This window comes from Lampris incognitus, chromosome 7 (genome assembly GCF_029633865.1).
Source record: "Lampris incognitus isolate fLamInc1 chromosome 7, fLamInc1.hap2, whole genome shotgun sequence".
NCBI lineage: Eukaryota > Metazoa > Chordata > Actinopteri > Lampriformes > Lampridae > Lampris > Lampris incognitus.
In genome coordinates, this window is record NC_079217.1 from 3,658,738 (window position 1) to 3,676,519 (window position 17,782).

The 17,782-nt window shown below is 50.0% G+C and overlaps 1 protein-coding gene across 3 annotated transcripts in view; it reads right to left on the bottom strand.

Annotated features, from left to right (window-relative positions):
* schip1 (schwannomin interacting protein 1) overlaps positions 1–17,782 on the bottom strand; it is a 58,547-nt gene that overhangs the window by 12,565 nt on the left and 28,200 nt on the right. For all 3 annotated transcript variants that reach the window (XM_056283188.1, XM_056283189.1, XM_056283190.1), the window contains exons 3-4: positions 11,684–11,802; positions 272–389 (exon numbers count right to left, since the gene is read on the bottom strand). In XM_056283188.1, the coding sequence (XP_056139163.1) occupies positions 272–389; positions 11,684–11,802 (237 nt within the window). The remainder of the gene's footprint in view (positions 1–271; positions 390–11,683; positions 11,803–17,782) is intronic.

Consider the following 17,782-nt stretch of genomic DNA (forward strand, 5'->3'; position numbering starts at 1 on the left):
TCACCAGGGGGACGTAGCGCGTGGGAGGATCACGCTATTCCCCCCAGTCCCCCCCCCCCCCGAACAGGCGCCCCGACGACCAGAGGAGGCGCTAGTCCAGCGACCAGGACACATACCCACATCCGGCTTCCCACCCGCAGACACGACCAATTGTGTCTGTAGGGACGCCAGACCAAGACGAGGGGAACACGGGGATTCGAACCGGTGATCCTCGTGTTGGTAGGCAATGGGGAATGGAGACACTTGAGGCATTATGTGTGTGTGTGTGTACCATGGGGGACAGAGGGGTGTCCAGACTGGTCTCTGTCTTGCTGTCGTCTGCATCGCTGTCCTTATCGCTGCCACTGTCATTGACGAAACAGATCTGTAGGTTCATCCCGCTCTGCAGCCTGGGGATAGACGGATGGAGGGAGGGAGGGAGAGAGAGAGAAGGGGGGGTTAGAGAGAGAGACAAATAAGACACATGGAGAGCCAGGCATACAGACAGATAAGGAGACGGGAGAGGACGAGAAATGAGGGATAGGTTAGTACACTAGCATCAGAAAGGGGCGCTGAGTCAAGCCTGTCTGCCAAGCGCTGTTTCTGCAGGAACTGACTGGGAGTGCGGCCAAAACCGGCACCCGTGTCAAACACAGCATCTGCTCATATAAATGCAGAGTGGAGGTGGACAGAGTAGCTGCCCACGATTTGAATGTCATAAAAGTCATTCTCATTGTCATACATGCCTGCCTATTTACAGTGAGCACCTTTATAAACCGTGCCGTGCTCATGGGACAGGAAGTGCCGATACGGGGCGTGGTACATGGGACAGGATGTGTTGAAACGGGGCGTGGTACATGGGGCAGGATGTGTCGATATGGGGCGTGGTACATGGGACAGGAAGTGCCGATATTGGGCGTGGTACATGGGACAGGATGTGTCGATATGGGGCGTGGTACATGGGACAGGATGTGCCGATATTGGGCATGGTATAAGGGACAGGAAGTGCCAATATGGGGCGTGGTACATGGGACAGGAAGTGACGATGCAGGGCGTGGTACATGGGACAGGATGTGTCGATATGGGGCGTGGTACATGGGACAGGAAGTGCCGATATTGGGCATGGTACATGGGACAGGATGTGCCGATATGGGGCGTGGTACATGGGACAGGATGTGTCGATACGGGGCGTGGTACATGGGACAGGATGTGCCGATATTGGGCATGGTATAAGGGACAGGAAGTGCCAATATGGGGCGTGGTACATGGGACAGGAAGTGACGATGCAGGGCGTGGTACATGGGACAGAAAGTGCCGATATGGGGCGTGGTACATGGGACAGGAAGTGACGATGCAGGGCGTGATACATGGGACAGGAAGTGCCGATATGGGGCGTGGTACATGGGACAGGAAGTGCTGATACAGGGCGTGGTACATGGGGAGGAAGTGCTGATATTGGGCGTGGTATAAGGGCCAGGAAGTGACGATACAGGGCGTGGTACATGGGGCAGGAAGTGCTGATATTGGGCGTGGTACATGGGACAGGATGTGTCGAAACGGGGCGTGATACATGGGACAGGAAGTGACGATACAGGGCGTGGTACATGGGGCAGGAAGTGCTGATATTGGGCGTGGTATAAGGGCCAGGAAGTGACGATACAGGGCGTGGTACATGGGGCAGGAAGTGCTGATATTGGGCGTGGTACATGGGACAGGATGTGCCGATATTGGGCGTGGTACATGGGACAGGATGTGTCGAAACGGGGCGTGATACATGGGACAGGAAGTGACGATACAGGGCGTGGTACATGGGGCAGGAAGTGCTGATATTGGGCGTGGTATAAGGGCCAGGAAGTGCCCATACGGGGCGTGGTAGTTGAGCTAGACGTATGATATGGATGAACCTATGTGGTAAGAATTTACCCAGGGAACAGACACGTGTAGTGTTCTTGTTTCACAGTCTAGCCCCGACCTAGGCCCGTGTTTCTGATCATCTCCCCCGTGTCTTCAACATGGATCGTTCCAGAAGGAAGCAGCTGGCTTGTCTGTTCCAACCTGCCTGTGACTAAGGGGGTGTTTCTGGGCCCTAGAGGACAGCGCTGCTGGTTGTGGATCCGACCCACTGTGGATCAATAATCGGATTATTCAATGCAGTAATTACCAACAGCGGTGATCGATTACACGCTGTGGATCCAATCAGTCCCCGGGTGAGTCGGACCCGAGTGGTCGATTCTGTGTTTCGTTCTTTTTTCAGGAGAGGGCGCATCAAATGCATCGCCACAGCTTTCAGCCATTAAGCTGTGGGAGTTGCTTCAGCCTTAAAAAACGTGAACTGAAGATAACCTTCTGACGTTGGCAGCCTGCCCTTGAACCACCGACCACACGAGGACGGCAAATACGAACGCACCCCAAGAGGGCAAACCTCTGCCAGGGCTGAACTGCTCCATTTTTACATTACATCCCAATTTATTCATTTAACAGACACTTTCATGCTCAGCGATACATGCAAGAGAGTCAGCAAGCAGTGGAGATATATATATATATATATATGTGTGTGTGTGTGTGTGTGTGTATGTATGTATATATATAAAACACTTTGTTAAAAGAAACACTCAACAGTAGGGAAAGTGCTCAACAAATAAGGAGCAAAATAATACAGTGAGTCAAGTAAATTCTTTATGAGACAGTACAAGCCTGTTTCATGCCATAAGCATATAATATATATATATATATATATATATATATATCTCAACACAGGTACAGGAAAAAAGATTTTAATGCATAGCAGGACAGGCCTGTTTCGTGCATCTTGCACTCATCAACTGCTGAAATGGATATGTAATCTGATGAGTAGATATCTGATGAGTATATATAATAATATATATACTCATCAGATCAGCAGCTGATGAGTATATATAATAATATATATACTCATCAGATCAGCAGCTGATGAGTGCGAGATGCACAAGATGCACGACTCAACACCATGGACGGTTTCGGAAAACAACGCTACATATATATATATATATATGTGTGTGTGTGTGTATATATATGTGTATATGTGTGTATATATATATGTATATATGTATGTATGTATGTATGTATGTGTGTATGTGTGTGTGTATATACACACACACACACACACACACACACACACACATATATATATATATATATATATATATATTTTTTTTTTCTTTTTGCCCTCTTTTTCTTCCAGTTGTACCTGGCCAATTACCCCACTCTTCCGAACTGTCCCGGTCTCTGCTCCACCCACTCTGCTGATCCGGGGAGGGCTGCAGACTACCACATGCCTCCTCCCGCAGATGTGGAGTCACCAGCCGCTTCTTTTCACCTGACAGTGAGGAGTTTCACCAGGGGGGTGTAGCGCGTGGGAGGATCACACTACCCCCCCCCCCCGACCAGGCACCCCGAGAGACCAGGACACATACCCCACATCCGGATTCCCACCTGCAGACACGGCCAATTGTGTCTGTAGGGACGCCCGACCGAGCCGGAGGTAACACGGGGATTCGAACAGGCGATCCCCGTATTGGTAGGTAACGGAATAGACCTCTACGCTACCCAGACACAAGTAGTGGATATGTTGATATGTCAACCCCAAAGGCGTCCTACAGGCTGAACCGTAGTCACATGATTGGCAAGAGTGGCGGTTGTGTCAATATCAACATGTGTGAGAAACATAAAAACCAGCTACTGCAATGCAAGTCATGAATTCCCCCCATTATTTATCTAACACCTCCTCCTTTGTGGCTGATACCTGAAAGGAGTAGGTGGCGATACTGTAACGATCACAAAGTGCATATTCCTGGGGAAACAGTGGGCGAGCTGAATCGTTGGCAGGGTGGTTACTGTGGTTAGAACATATTGTGGATTCGGTTGTGTCGTCAGCCGTCCTTTCCGTATCACATTTTAGATGTTCCACCGCTCATTTCTATGGGTAAAAATCCCCCCCCTCCCCCCGCAAAAAAAACCATCTGCTTTCTCAAAAAGCAATCCGCCGAAATCTAACTAATTGCTCCTCTGCCAATCTGGTGCCCTGCTCACACACTACTGTCGTGAGCAGGGCACCAGTCTGTCTTTGCTCAGGAACAAACAGAGAACGGAGGGCAAAAGCACATCTTCTTTGGGTAGTAAAGGAGATTTGTGTACAGCTTACTTCCTCACACCAACACATCGTGCTTCTGAACAGCACTGTTGCTCGACATTTTCCCAATAATGACGAAAGCTGCATCTACGGTCACAGTAACTCATCAATTTGCGGCTAAAATGACAAGACACAAACACCAATCAGACCACGGAGACACAGGAAATCCTGGATGATGTTTCAAAACAACCATTTCCAGGAAAATTTCAGTGTAGGAGGACCTATCATGTTTGTGCTTTGTTTGTGTGTTTGTGTGTGTGCGCCTGTTTTTATTTTGGGAAGTGAGAGTCACATGGGTGCTTGTAGTAATCCCCCCCCCCCCACACACACACACACAAACCCTCTTTCTTAGCCTTGCTTTATCTGATGTGTTAGTATTACTCACTGCAGTCACGTCACCAGAGCAGAATGGACAATAACAGCACAGCAACAGTGGACATGGGCCTGTTAACAGTAGGTAATGCTATTGGTGTCACGGCTGCAGCTTATGTTTCCTTGTGTACCCCTCCTGCTCCACAACGCCTGATCGAAAAGCTGAGCCAGCTGGGCCTCAACACCTCCCTCTGCAACTGGGTGCTGGACTTCCTCACGGGGAGGCCACAGTCAAGGGAAATTGGCAAGATCACCTCCAGGACCATCACACTGAGCACCGGTGCTCCACAGGGCTGCGTGCTCAGTCCGCTCTTGTTCACCCTGCTGACTCATGACTGCACAGCATCATCCACCTCCAACCTCATCCTAAAGTTTGTTGATGATGCCACAGTGGTAGGTCTCATAAGCAACAACGACGAATCATCACACAGAGTGGGGGTGGATCAACTGGCGGCGAGGTGCAAAAATAACAACCTCTCCCTAAATATAGGAAAAACTAAGGAGGTCATTACTGACTTTAGAAAGACCAGCGCCCACCATACCCCTCTGACCATCTATGGTATGGAGTTCCTGGGAGTTCACATCGCAGAGGACCTCTCCTGGTCCTCACATGTCACTGCGCTCTCCAAGAAGGCCCAGCAGCGTCTTCACTTCTGAAGAGGGAGAGTCTCCCCACACCCATCCTCATCACATTCTACAGAGGCACCACAGAGAGCATCCTGACCTGCTGAATCCCTGTCTGGCATGGGAACTGCAAGGCCTCCGACCACAAATCCCTTCAGCGGATAGCGAAGACGGCTGGAGAGGTCATAGGAACTGCTCTCCCATCCATCCAGGCCATCTATGATGCACGGTGCACCCAGAAGGTTCTTAGCATTGTGAAGGACCCCACTCCCCTACCCTTCCCACATCCACTTCACCCTCCTACCCTCTGGCAGGAGGTACCGGAGTATCCGTGCTGCCTCCACCAGACTATGCAACAGCTTCATTCCTCAGGCGGTGAGGTTCCTCAACAACCTGAACACTTAGACCAGGGGTGTCAAACTCCAGGCCTCAAGGGCCGCAGTGTCTGCAGGTATTTATTGCAACCGTGCACTACACCACCTGATTAAACTAATTAGCTCACCTCCTGGATCAAGGAGGGAAAGGAACTAGTTTAATCAGGTGGTGTAGTGCATGGTTGCAACAAATACCTGCAGACACTGCGGCCCTCGAGGCCTGGAGTTTGACACCCCAGACTTAGACCTTCTACACAATGACTTTCTGACCGTCTTATTCCATCTGTGTCAGCTGTGCTTAGGTCTGTGAATTCTTGTTTTTAATGCACTTTTTATTTTTAATATTTATTGTGTGTTATTTGTTTTTATGTGGCACTGAGGTCCATGTGAAATGTAATTTTGTTCCCTTGTATGTATGAGACAATTACAGATAAAAGCAGTCTAAGTCCTGTGCTCCCGTGTCTCTTGTGTCTGTCTGTGTGGCGTGGACGTGGCGCTCCTTCCCCGACTTCCCTGCTGCTTACACACACCTGCCTTCCATCAAGTTCATCAACCACAGCAGTATAAGAACCCCGCCTTTTCAACGAATCATCGCCGGATCATTGCTTCTGCAACTGCGGTAGTAGTGGCAGGTCTCTAATCTTTAGAGATTCGTCTTCATGTTTTTTGCCTACTTGTTCTCCTCGTGTTTCTGCTGAACTGTTTTTTCCATGTTACCTGTTTGCTAACGGCCATCTCCTCTCCCGTGCACAGGTTCATCGCTCATCTGCCTGCCTGCCTGCCTGTTTGCCTTCCCTTCTGTTGGCTCTAAAGACTCCCCATCTCCAGCTACTCTCCAGCCAGCTCATGCCAATCACTCAATCACTCCCCCGGCCCTGGGCTGAAGGGGAGCGAATTAAGGGTTGTAAGGTTGCTAACAGGCTTGTCAGGGTGCTCCCGGTGGAAATCATGGATAAGATATGGGTCTAAGATGAGCCAGCGGGATACCCAGCTATGCTCTTCTGGACCATAGCCCTCCCAATCGACCAGGTATTGCTAACCCCGTCCTCAGCGACGCATTTCCAGCAGCTGCCAGACGGCAGCCGGCTGGTCGACAATGATGAAGTGGCTGGAGAAGACAGCGGGCTGGTGGAGACGGGCTTGCGCTGGGAGATGTGAAAGGTGGGGTGGATTCTCATGGACTTGGGCAACTTGAGCCTGACAACAGAGGGATTAATGATGATCTTAACTTCATATGGGCCAACAAACGGGGGGGGGGGGGGCGTTTTCTGGATTCTGTTCTCTGTCTTTTGAGCAGAGTCAAACTCTCTGGCTCAGCTGGTAGCTAAGGGCAGGGATCTGTGACGATCAACTAAGCACTGGTTATAGTCCGCTGAATGGGGGAGGGCAGCACAGGTGTCCTTCCAAACCTTACGGCAGAGGCGGCGATGGGCCTGGACAGAAGAGATGGGGATTTATTTTCTCTTCCTCTACTGGGAAGAGAAGTGTTAAGTAACCCAAAGAGCATTCAAACAGGGACATCCCTGTGGCAGCGCAAGACAGGGAGTTGTGCACGTACTCAATCCAGCACAGGTGGGCACTCCAGGAAGAAGGATTCCAGGCGCGGTAATGCAAAGGAATGCTGCCTCCAGGTCCTGATTTGCCTGCTCCATCTGCCTGTTGGTCTCGGGATGGTAACCAGAAGTCAGACTCGCTGAGGCTCCGAGGGCCTGACAGAAGGCCTTCCAGACTTGGAAGATGAATTGGGGGCCTCTGTCAGAAACGATGTCTGACGGGACGCCATGAAGGCGGAACACATGGTGCACCGTGAGGTCTGTGGTCTCCAAGGCTGTAGAGTTTGGGCAGAGCCCCGAAAGCCACAGCCTTAGAGAACCTGTCAACAATGGTAAATACTGCTGAGTTGCCATGGGAAGGTGGCAGTCCGATAACAAACTCTAAGGCGCAAGGTGCAACCAAACACAAAGGCGCAGGTGTCTGCATCCATCGGTGGCCACCAGAAATGCCACTTCAGGATGGACAAGGGGTGACTGATCCCCACTGGAGGACCTGGGAATGGACAGACTCGGGTACAAAGAGATGACGAGGAAGGCCGGTTCCTGGGTCTGGTTGAGTTTTCTGAGCCTGTTTTACAAGGGACTCTCTCCCAAGTAACCACAGCCACCACACAGGATGAGGAAGGATGGTGTCAAGCTTGGTAGGAGCCTCATCGGGGACATAGTGACGGGAGAGGGTATCAGGTTTGAGGTCTCTGGAGCCTGGGTGGTATTAGCAGGTGAAACTGAACCACCCAAAGAACAGCACCCACTGGGCTTGACAGGAATTTAGATATTTGGCGGCCTGGATGGATGTAAAACAGGTTTTTATGGTCAGTCCAAGATAAGGTGGCCAAGGGGGACGTTAAAGGCCGTTTTCCACTCATCTTTAATCCTGACCAGATGGCAGGCATTCCTGAGGTCCAGTTTAGCGTAGATTAGGGATGGGTATCGAAACCCGGTATTAAACATGAACCAGTGCTAAATTATTAAAGACCATATTATTGATAAGCTTCGCCATTAACGACTGGAGAAATTAAGAAAATTTCTTAATTATTTAGGCTACAAAAACTTTATCTTACACCTTTTTATCTCACCGTTTCTAATTTGCAACTAGATTAAGACATTTGTCTATGATGCATTCTCGCTATTCCTAATCCATAAGAGATCCCTCTCTCTTGGAGCGCGTCATATATACGAGCCGAGGTGCGGAGCCTGCTCTCTCTCTCTCTCTCTCTCTCTCTCTCTCTCTCTCTCTCTCTCTCTCTCTCTCTCTCTCTCCCTCTCCCTCTCTCTCTCTCTCTCTCTCTCTCCCTCTCCCTCTCCCTCTCTCACACACACAGAGCCTGCTCTTAGCGATAATGGTGGAGAGAACTAAATGGTCAAGTCTGGTTATACTTCACTACAGTTGATGTTGACAATGCTCGCTGCCACAAGTTCAAGTCTTTTTCATGTGAGGGTGGAAACACGAGCAACCTTTTGAAACATCTGGCGAAAGTGCAGCAAATGCTGGCGGAGAAATGCACAGTTTTTGACTGCCTAGCTCGTAGTTCATCTCTCGTGGCCCCATCCACCCCAGTTATGTTATGTAAGCTAGCAGCCCGGAGCCCACGTGGAGTAAACGAAACTATACAAACATGGGTTAGGGATTAAAAGTAATGCGCTGGAGAAAATAACGCAACGTTAATTCTGTTCTTAATTTGGTTCGTTTTTTCTCTTAAAATAAATAAAGAACATAACATCCATCCATTATCCGAAACTGCTTATCCTGCTCTGAGGGTCGCAGGGATGCTGGAGCCTATCCCAGCAGTCATTGGGCGGCAGGTGGGGAGACACCCTGGACAGGCTGCCAGGCCATCACACAGGGCCCACACACACACCTAGGGAAGGCCGAGTCACCTGACCTACATGTCTTTGGACTGTGGGAGGAAACCGGACACAGACACGGGGAGAAGATGCAAACTCCACACAGAGGACGACCCGGGACGACCCCCAAGGTTGGACTACCCCGGGGCTCGAACCCAGGACCTTCTTGCTGTGAGGCGACCGCGCTAACCACTGTGCCACTGTGCCGCCCAAGAACATAATATAAATAATATAGATAAAGAAAAGCTGAACTGGTTAGGGATACGGGATACTCATTTGTAACTGTAATGTTACTGAGGCTGCAGTAGTCGATGCAAGGGCGAAGGGCCTTGTCTTTTTTGGCAAAGAAGCAACCTGCACCAACCGAGGAGGATGGTCTGATGATCTCAGCACCTTAGGAGTCATGAATGTATTTCTTCATGGGCTCTGGTTCAGGACGGGACAGGTTGTACACATGACTGGAGGGCAAGGGAGCTCCGGGAAGGAGGTCGATGGTGCAGGGACAGGACACAGTTCACCGAACACTCCTCCCAGGTCAGGATACGCGGAAGGGATGGACGACATTTCGGGGACTGGTGAGGGAACAGCAGCTTCGGCCGGGGCAAGAGCAGACCGAAGGCAGGAGGAATGACAGAATGAGCTCCAACTCACCACTTTGCCAAGCAATGTGGGGAGTATTTCTCTTTTCCAACCAGGGCTGACCAAGAACCACGGGGGCATGAAAGGAAGGGATGACAAGGGATGCTGGGTTGTTTCACGATGGTTGCCGGAGAGAAAGGAGGTGCAGGGATTTAGTGCGGTGGGTGGGTGACGCGGGTGAGGAGTCCCCCATTCAAAGCGTTGGTGTCCAGCAAGTTTTCATCGGCTCCACAGTCCACCAAAGCAAGCAAAGCATTGACTACTGGAAAAAAGCGGTGCGTCCAACAGCAACCGTGTCCGGGGAGACGAAGAAAAGATTGGCTGGCTCTCCTAGACGGTGACCTCTACTGGTGACCCCCCTTCTTTTGGCTGGAAGGGGCAGGAAGCTAGAAAACGGGCGGCCTGGCCACAGTAAACACAGACTCCAGCCTTTGCCCTCCGAAGACGTTTGGCCGGTGAGAGACGGGTCCGATCCAACGGCAGGCTCCTCTTCTGGGGAGACGGGAGTTGAGGAGCTGAGCGCTACACAGGGATCTGGAGACCGATCGGGGCTCGCTCTCATGAGAAGCGGCGTAGCGGGGCCAGAGGGAAAAAAGAGGGCGGAACGCCGGCTCGCTCTCTACCGCACTCACGCACACCATTATCTAACCTTCACGGCCAAATCGTGCTGTCGTGACTTGCAGAATGGACCACGATAACAATTTAATGACAACGGGGGAATGGTTGAGGAGTTTAAACTCCCCTGTCCTCTAAGCTGTTATTTTTACCCACCAACCTGCGTCTGCGCTTGGGTCCGTTCTGCAAATCACCACAATTTGCTGTTATTTACCGTTATTTACGACCTTAGGTTTTTTTTTGCACGTTTGTTTTCATCTGAATTTGATTTCACTGCCGTCTCCTTACGCGGGACAATAAATTAGATTTGAATTACGAGAAGCCGAAACGTTCCCCATGGGCACGCCGGGTGATTGCAGCAGAGGAGTGAATGAGGAGCGAGCGCTGCGGTTGGTGCAAAACCCAGTCACAGCGAAGACGATACGGAGACTCACGCAGCATGAACACGTGTGGACGCAACAGAGTTTTTGTTGACAGATTTGCAGCTCGGAGGACGTCGACGGTTTACAGATCAATGGCACACATGCAAGATGGGAAGAATGTGTAATGGGTCTCAAGGGGTCCAGGCGGAGAAACGTCAGGACAGACGTGTCTCGATGTGCAAGTGGGATCTGTGGGCTGCTGACTTCATTCTAACAACTATGAGAAGATTCACGGTGGTTACACCTCCAAACGTTGACGGGCCCAGGTGACCGCACACTCACTTCCTTGTGTGATAAGAAATGTATAAAAGCTTCCGCTTCCGGTGTGGGAAGAGTGCCGTGCGAATTCACATTCGTGGCGGCCTCACCCAGTACCGTCCATGATGTGTCTTTGTCCACGTCTAAGTTTTGTTTTCGTTTGACAGTAATTTTTGTTTAGTTTGGATGTATGTGTGTTAGTTTGGATGTATGTGTGTTAGTGTGGGTATGTGTGTTAGTGTGGGTATGTGTGTTAGTGTGGGTATGTGTGTTAGTTTGGGTATGTGTGTTAGTTTGGGTATGTGTGTTAGTTTGGGTATGTGTGTTAGTGTGGGTATGTGTGTTAGTGTGGGTATGTGTGTTAGTTTGGATATGTGTGTTAGTTTGGATATGTGTGTTAGTTTGGATATGTGTGTTAGTTTGGGTATGTGTGTAAGTTTGGATGTATGTGTGTTAGTTTGGATGTATGTGTGTTAGTTTGGATGTATGGGTGTTAGTTTGGATATGTGTGTAAGTTTGGGTATGTGTGTTAGTGTGGGTATGTGTGTTAGTTTGGATATGTGTGTTAGTGTGGATATGTGTGTTAGTGTGGATATGTGTGTTAGTGTGGATATGTGTGTTAGTGTGGATATCTGTGTTAGTGTGGATATGTGTGTTAGTTTGGGTATGTGTGTTAGTGTGGGTATGTGTGTTAGTTTGGATGTATGTGTGTTCTTGTAGTTTTTGGATGTGTTTTTGTCTTTGTGTTGTGCTGCTGTGGGCAGGTGCATGAAGGGAAATGACAGATAAGGGGGTCCTGATTCCTGATAAAGCGGTCCAGGACAGAGGTCTTACCGTGAGGACAGACTTGGCTTGCCACTCTTGCTGCAGCTGGTGTAAATGCCCGGCCCATCGTCAAAGAAACTGCCCAGGGCCAGTTTCTGCCTGATGGACTCCCTCTCATTCTTCTGGGCCTGCAGAACACAACGACAGGACAGGGAAAAAGTTACGACTGCAGTTTTCTTTCTGACATGTTTTCTTTGTGCTCCTCCCCTCTCTTTACATGACACCTTGCTGCGAGGTGTCAGCTGTAGAAAAGTGCCCCTGCGGCTGGTGGGGATCCATTGTCTTACTTAATGGCCCTTCAGCGGTGTGAATGCTTGTTGTCACGGGGGCTTTGGGCCCGGGTGTTTAAGGACAGCTTCCCCGGATCCTACGCTACCACCCAGCCCTTTTCCTGACTCATAATTCATATGAAACATGTAATATACTGGAAAGGTACACGCTACACCAGGCTGCAGCACCAGGAAGGACTCTGGATCAGCAGTATTTTGCTCATCACCACGACATTCATCATCATACGCCGCTGACCATCATACGCCGCTGACCATGGATGGCACCACTGTGGAGAGGGTCAGTAACATCAAGTCCCTGGGAGTGCACCTGGCGGACGACCTGACCTCAACCACTAACACCTTGGCCATCGTTAAAAAGGCCCAACAGCGGCTCCATCCCCTCCGGAGACTTAAAAGGGCAAGCCTCCCCATTCCAGCCCTCACCACCTTCTACAGGGGCACCACTGAAAGCCCTCTAACCCACGGTCTCGCTTCCTGGTTCGGTAACGAACAGCACCAGCTGGACAGGATAGCGAAGACAGCTAGCAAGATCATTTGTGCCCCTCTCCCCTTCCTGTTGGAGGTTTACCATCAGCGCTGTGTTGGCAGAGCCTCCAGCATCATTAATGACCTGCACCACCCTCCTCACAACCTGTTCTCCCTCCTGCCGTCTGGGAGGAGGTACAGGAGCATCTGTGCTACATCCAGCAGAATGCTAAACAGCTTCTACCCACAAGCAGTCAGCATTATTAACAAACTGTATTCTCCCCCCCCCCCCCCACGGCCATGCCCATCCATCTACCCTGTAACCCCCCCCCCCCCCCCCCATCAGTGCTGGTCACTCGTTGACAGACACCGGCTGACAACATTTAAACTGAAATGGCCCTTTAATGGACTGTGTTGTTAATCGCTTGTGTTTTTTTGTTTTGTTCTCTGTTTTTATGTTTTTAGTGGTATTGTTTTCAGGGAATTTCTGGATGTGTTTTTTTTTATCTTTTCTGTTGCACTGCTGTGGGCTGGGAGAAACGGCATTTCCTGTTTATTGATGTGCGCACGTACATAATGAAAATGGCAATAAACTAAATCTCGAATCATCCGTGACATCGTCTCCACTCCCCATGGATATATACCTGCACCTCTAGCCATGACTATATACCTGCACCCCAAACCACGAATATATACCTGCACCCCAAACCATGAATATACATACCTGTACCTCTAGCCATGACTATATACCTGCACCCCAAACCACGAATATATACCTGCACCTCTAACCACGAATATATATATACCTGCACCTCTAACCATGAATATATACCTGCACCTTTAACCATGGCTATATACCTGCACCCCAAACCATGGATATATACCTGCACCTGTAACCACGAATATATATACCTGCACCCCAAACCATGGATATATACGTGCACCTCTAGCCATGACTATATACCTGCACCTCTAACCACGAATATATATACCTGCACCTCTAACCATGAATATATACCTGCACCCCAAACCATGAATATATATACCTGCACTCCTAACCATGGCTATATACCTGCACCCCAAACCATGGCTATATACCTGCACCTGTAACCATGGATATATACCTGCACCCCAAACCATGGATATATATACCTGCACCACTAACCATGAATATATACCTGCACCCCAAACCATGGATATATATACCTGCACCACTAACCATGAATATATACCTGCACCCCAAACCATGAATATATATACCTGCACTTCTAACCATGGCGATATACCTGCATCCCAAACCATGGCTATATACCTGCACCTGTAACCATGGATATATACCTGCACCCCAAACCATGGATATATATACATGCACCACTAACCATTAATATATACCTGCACCCCAAACCATGAATATATATACCTGCACCTGTAACCATGGATATATACCTGCACCCCAAACCATGGATATATATACATGCACCACTAACCATGAATATATACCTGCACCCCAAACCATGAATATATATACATGCACCTCTAACCATGGCACGAGTCTGTCAATGAAAACAGCTTGACGCTCAGAATGGTCACAGCAAGCTTGAACACAAGGTGTGGGGAGCAGAGGTGTGAAGTTTCTAAACGGAACATCTCTGCATGCTGGCAATACCACAGCTGACCAGACAGCGGTGCTGCTGTTCCAGAGAACCACCAAAACTCACTCCAGTACCCCAAACACGCACACTGACGTCGAAATTCTACATCTTCGGTAAATCCCAATAGCAAACCAACTGTAGACGTTTCATACCCCCTGAACGTTGGCACGGCTGCAGGCTGTGTTGACCCGTGTTGACCCGTGCTGACCTTCTTACCAGGCACTGGCCTTCTCACAGCCTGTGTTCCCTACCTACTCAGTGGTTCCCTGGGTCTGGCAGTACGTCACACACACAATCATCCCAACAGGACACTACGTTTGGGCTGATGACTTGTAACCCCCCCCCCCCCCAAGGTATACCTGGCTAATGAGGACACCACATGGCAACAGGCCTCCAAACACACACTTGGTAGTAGGACCACTAGAACCTCAAACACACGTGCATAAGTACACACACGGACACTTAGAAACAAAGACACACACACAGACACACACACACACATATGTGTACGGTACTGTGAGATCTGCAGGGTCTGCTTCTCAGCAGGAAACCTCACATGGATCTGAGGGCAGTTCACCAGTTTTCAGCTGAACTCCCCAACGACGAGAGAGCGCACAATACACTGACACGGGATCTGCTTTAATGGAGTGTAAACGGTGCCGGGAAAGGTGGTGGTCCGCACGGAGGCCTCCGACCGAACGTCAGCACGCCGCAGCGCCTCAAGCCTTGTTGAGACACGAGGACGTCGGTCAGGTCTGGGAAGGTATACGTGTTACTGCTGCACTCTCGCCACTGCCCACTAGGAGGCCTGCCACTCTGGCCGAGGAAAAGCCCTTCCGCAGATAGACTTGGGGGGGGGAGGTGGGGGGGCTATCGGCCATCCCGTCAAGAAAAGGACACAATGGGCTTTCAGTCTGTCACACATAGACTCAGCCTGCTTAATAAGGGGGCGCTCCTCCCCCTGTCCCTCAAACACAAGAAGAAAACGACCTTTCAGACTGAGGGGGAGGGGGGGGCATGGAAATGTGGGGAGGGGAGAGGAGAGGTTGGGAGAGGGCGTGATGAGGGGGGGGGGGAGACTGATGGCCTTGGGCTACACTATATAACCCCCCTTCTCTTTGCAATACTCACCACCCCACCCCACTTCTCATCCATCTTCCCTCCCTCCCTCCCTCCCTCCCTCACATCGCATCCTCTTTTTCATTAACCTGACTCATCGTCGCCGAGCCCTCCTCCTCCTCCTCCTCCTCCTCCTCCTCCCCCTTTCTCATTATCCTTCAATTTCACTTGCTGTTCTCCCCGTCTCATGCCGTCCCTCCTCAGTGGTGGGTACTAACGTGTTCCATTTACTCCATTACATGTACTCCATTACATGGACTGGAGTACTTTTTAAAAATAAATTGTTCTCCTAAGAGTAGTTGTGCTGCAGAATACTTTTTACTCTTACTCGAGTACATTTGTGATAAAGTATATGTACTTTTACTTCGTTACATTGGGCTATATTGGTCTCGTTACTTTTACGGAAATAGTATTTTTATATTCAGCTGAGCTCACGCGCCAAACAGCGATTTTCCCGACAGTGAGAGATGAGACACGGTCGCCTACCAGCCAATCACACGCCGCAGAGTGACCGGCGTGTGGCCCCGCCCCCTCCCCTCCACGACCCCTTCCAGGGTGGTTCATGATCATGGCCGAAGATGAAACAGCTCCGCCTGCCTCGGGGGAAGACAACGAGGCACGTGCACACCCCTGGCCACACATCCAGGACCTGTTCACACTTCAGGAATAACAGTCATGTTATGCTTAACTTTTGCCCCCCCCCCCTTCTCCCCAGTTGCACCTGGCCAGTTACCCCACTCTTCCGAGCCGCCCCGGTCTCTGCTCCACCCCCTCTGCTCATCCGGGGAGGGCTGCAGACTACCACACGCCTCCTCCCATACACGTGGACTCACCAGCCGCTTCTTTTCCCCTGACAGTGAGGAGTTTCACCAGGGGGACGTAGCGTGTGGGAGGATCATGCTATCCCCCACCCCCCCAACAGTCGCCCCGGACAACCAGAGGAGGCGCTAGTCCAGCGACCAGGACACATACCCACATCCGGCTTCCCACCCGCAGACACGGCCAAGTGTGTCTGTAGGGACGCCCGACCAAGCCGGAGGTAACACGGGGATTCGAACCGGCGATCCCCGTGTTGGTAGACAACAGAATAGACCGCCACGCCACCCGGACGTCCCCACTATGCTTAAGTTTTGTACACTGAATGTATGTGTACACACACACACACACACACACACACACACACACGCACAAGCGATGCAGACTGTATCCAAGCCTCTCTGAGGATTCAGTGACACAACTTGTTTCTTGTTGTTTAAGACATGAAATGGTGCTTAAGAGCACATATTGTGTCACCTGTCTGCTTCTGGATACGACAAATAACCTTTACTGCAAACTACACTGGTTGTTACCTGGCGGGGGCCTGCCTGAATGTAACTGATGAAGGTCTAAATGTAACTAATGAAGGTCTAAATGTAACTGATGAATGTCTGAATATAACTGATGAATGTCTGAATGTAACCGATGAAGGTCTGAATGTAACCGATGAAGGTCTGAATGTAACCGATGAAGGTCTGAATGTAACCGATGAAGGTCTGAATGTAACCGATGAATGTCTGAATGTAACCGATGAATGTCTGAATGTAACTGATGAATGTCTGAATGTAACTGATGGTCTAAATGTAACTGATGAATGTCTGAATGTAACTGATGACTGTCTAAATGTAACTGATGAATGTCTAAATGTAACCGATGAATGTCTGAATGTAACTGATGAATGTCTGAATGTAACTGATGAATGTCTGAATGTAACCGATGAATGTCTGAATGTAACTGATGAATGTCTGAATGTAACTGATGAATGTCTGAATGTAACTGATGAATGTCTAAATGTAACTGATGAATGTCTGAATGTAACTGATGAATGTCTAAATGTAACTGATGCCATAAAGTTCACGAGCCTTTGTCACCCATCTTTTGTCGCACCTTTATGTCCCCTTCTGTCTCTCCCCCTCTTTTATTTCTCTCCCTCTCCATCTTTCTGATTCTTCCCCCCTCTCTCTCCATCGCTGATTCTCCCCCCACCCTGTCTCTGTGGTTCTTCCTCCCTCTCTCTCCGTCTCTCCGATTCTTCCCCCTCTCTCCCTCTTTCTGTTTCCACTCACTCTCTGGTTCTTCCCCTCTCTCTGATTCTTCCCGCTCTCTCTCTGATTCTTCCCCCTCTCTCCCTCTTTCTGTTTCCACTCAATCTCTGGTTCTTCCCCTCTCTCTGATTCTTCCCGCTCTCTCTCTGATTCTTCCCCCTCTCTCCCTCTTTCTGTTTCCACTCAATCTCTGGTTCTTCCCCTCTCTCTGATTCTTCCCGCTCTCTCTCTGATTCTTCCCCCTCTCTCGCTCTCCGTCTCTCTGATTCTTCCCCCTCTCTCGCTCTCCGTCTCTCTGACTCTTCCCCCTCTCTCCCTCTTTCTGTTTCCAATCAATCTCTGGTTCTTCCCCTCTCTCTGATTCTTCCCCCTCTCTCGCTCTCCGTCTCTCTGGTTCTTCCCCCTCTCTCTCCATCTCTCTGATTCTTCCCCTCTCTCTTCTTCCGTCTCTCTGATTCTTCCCCCCCCTCTCTCCGTCTCTCTGATTCTTCCCCCTCTCTC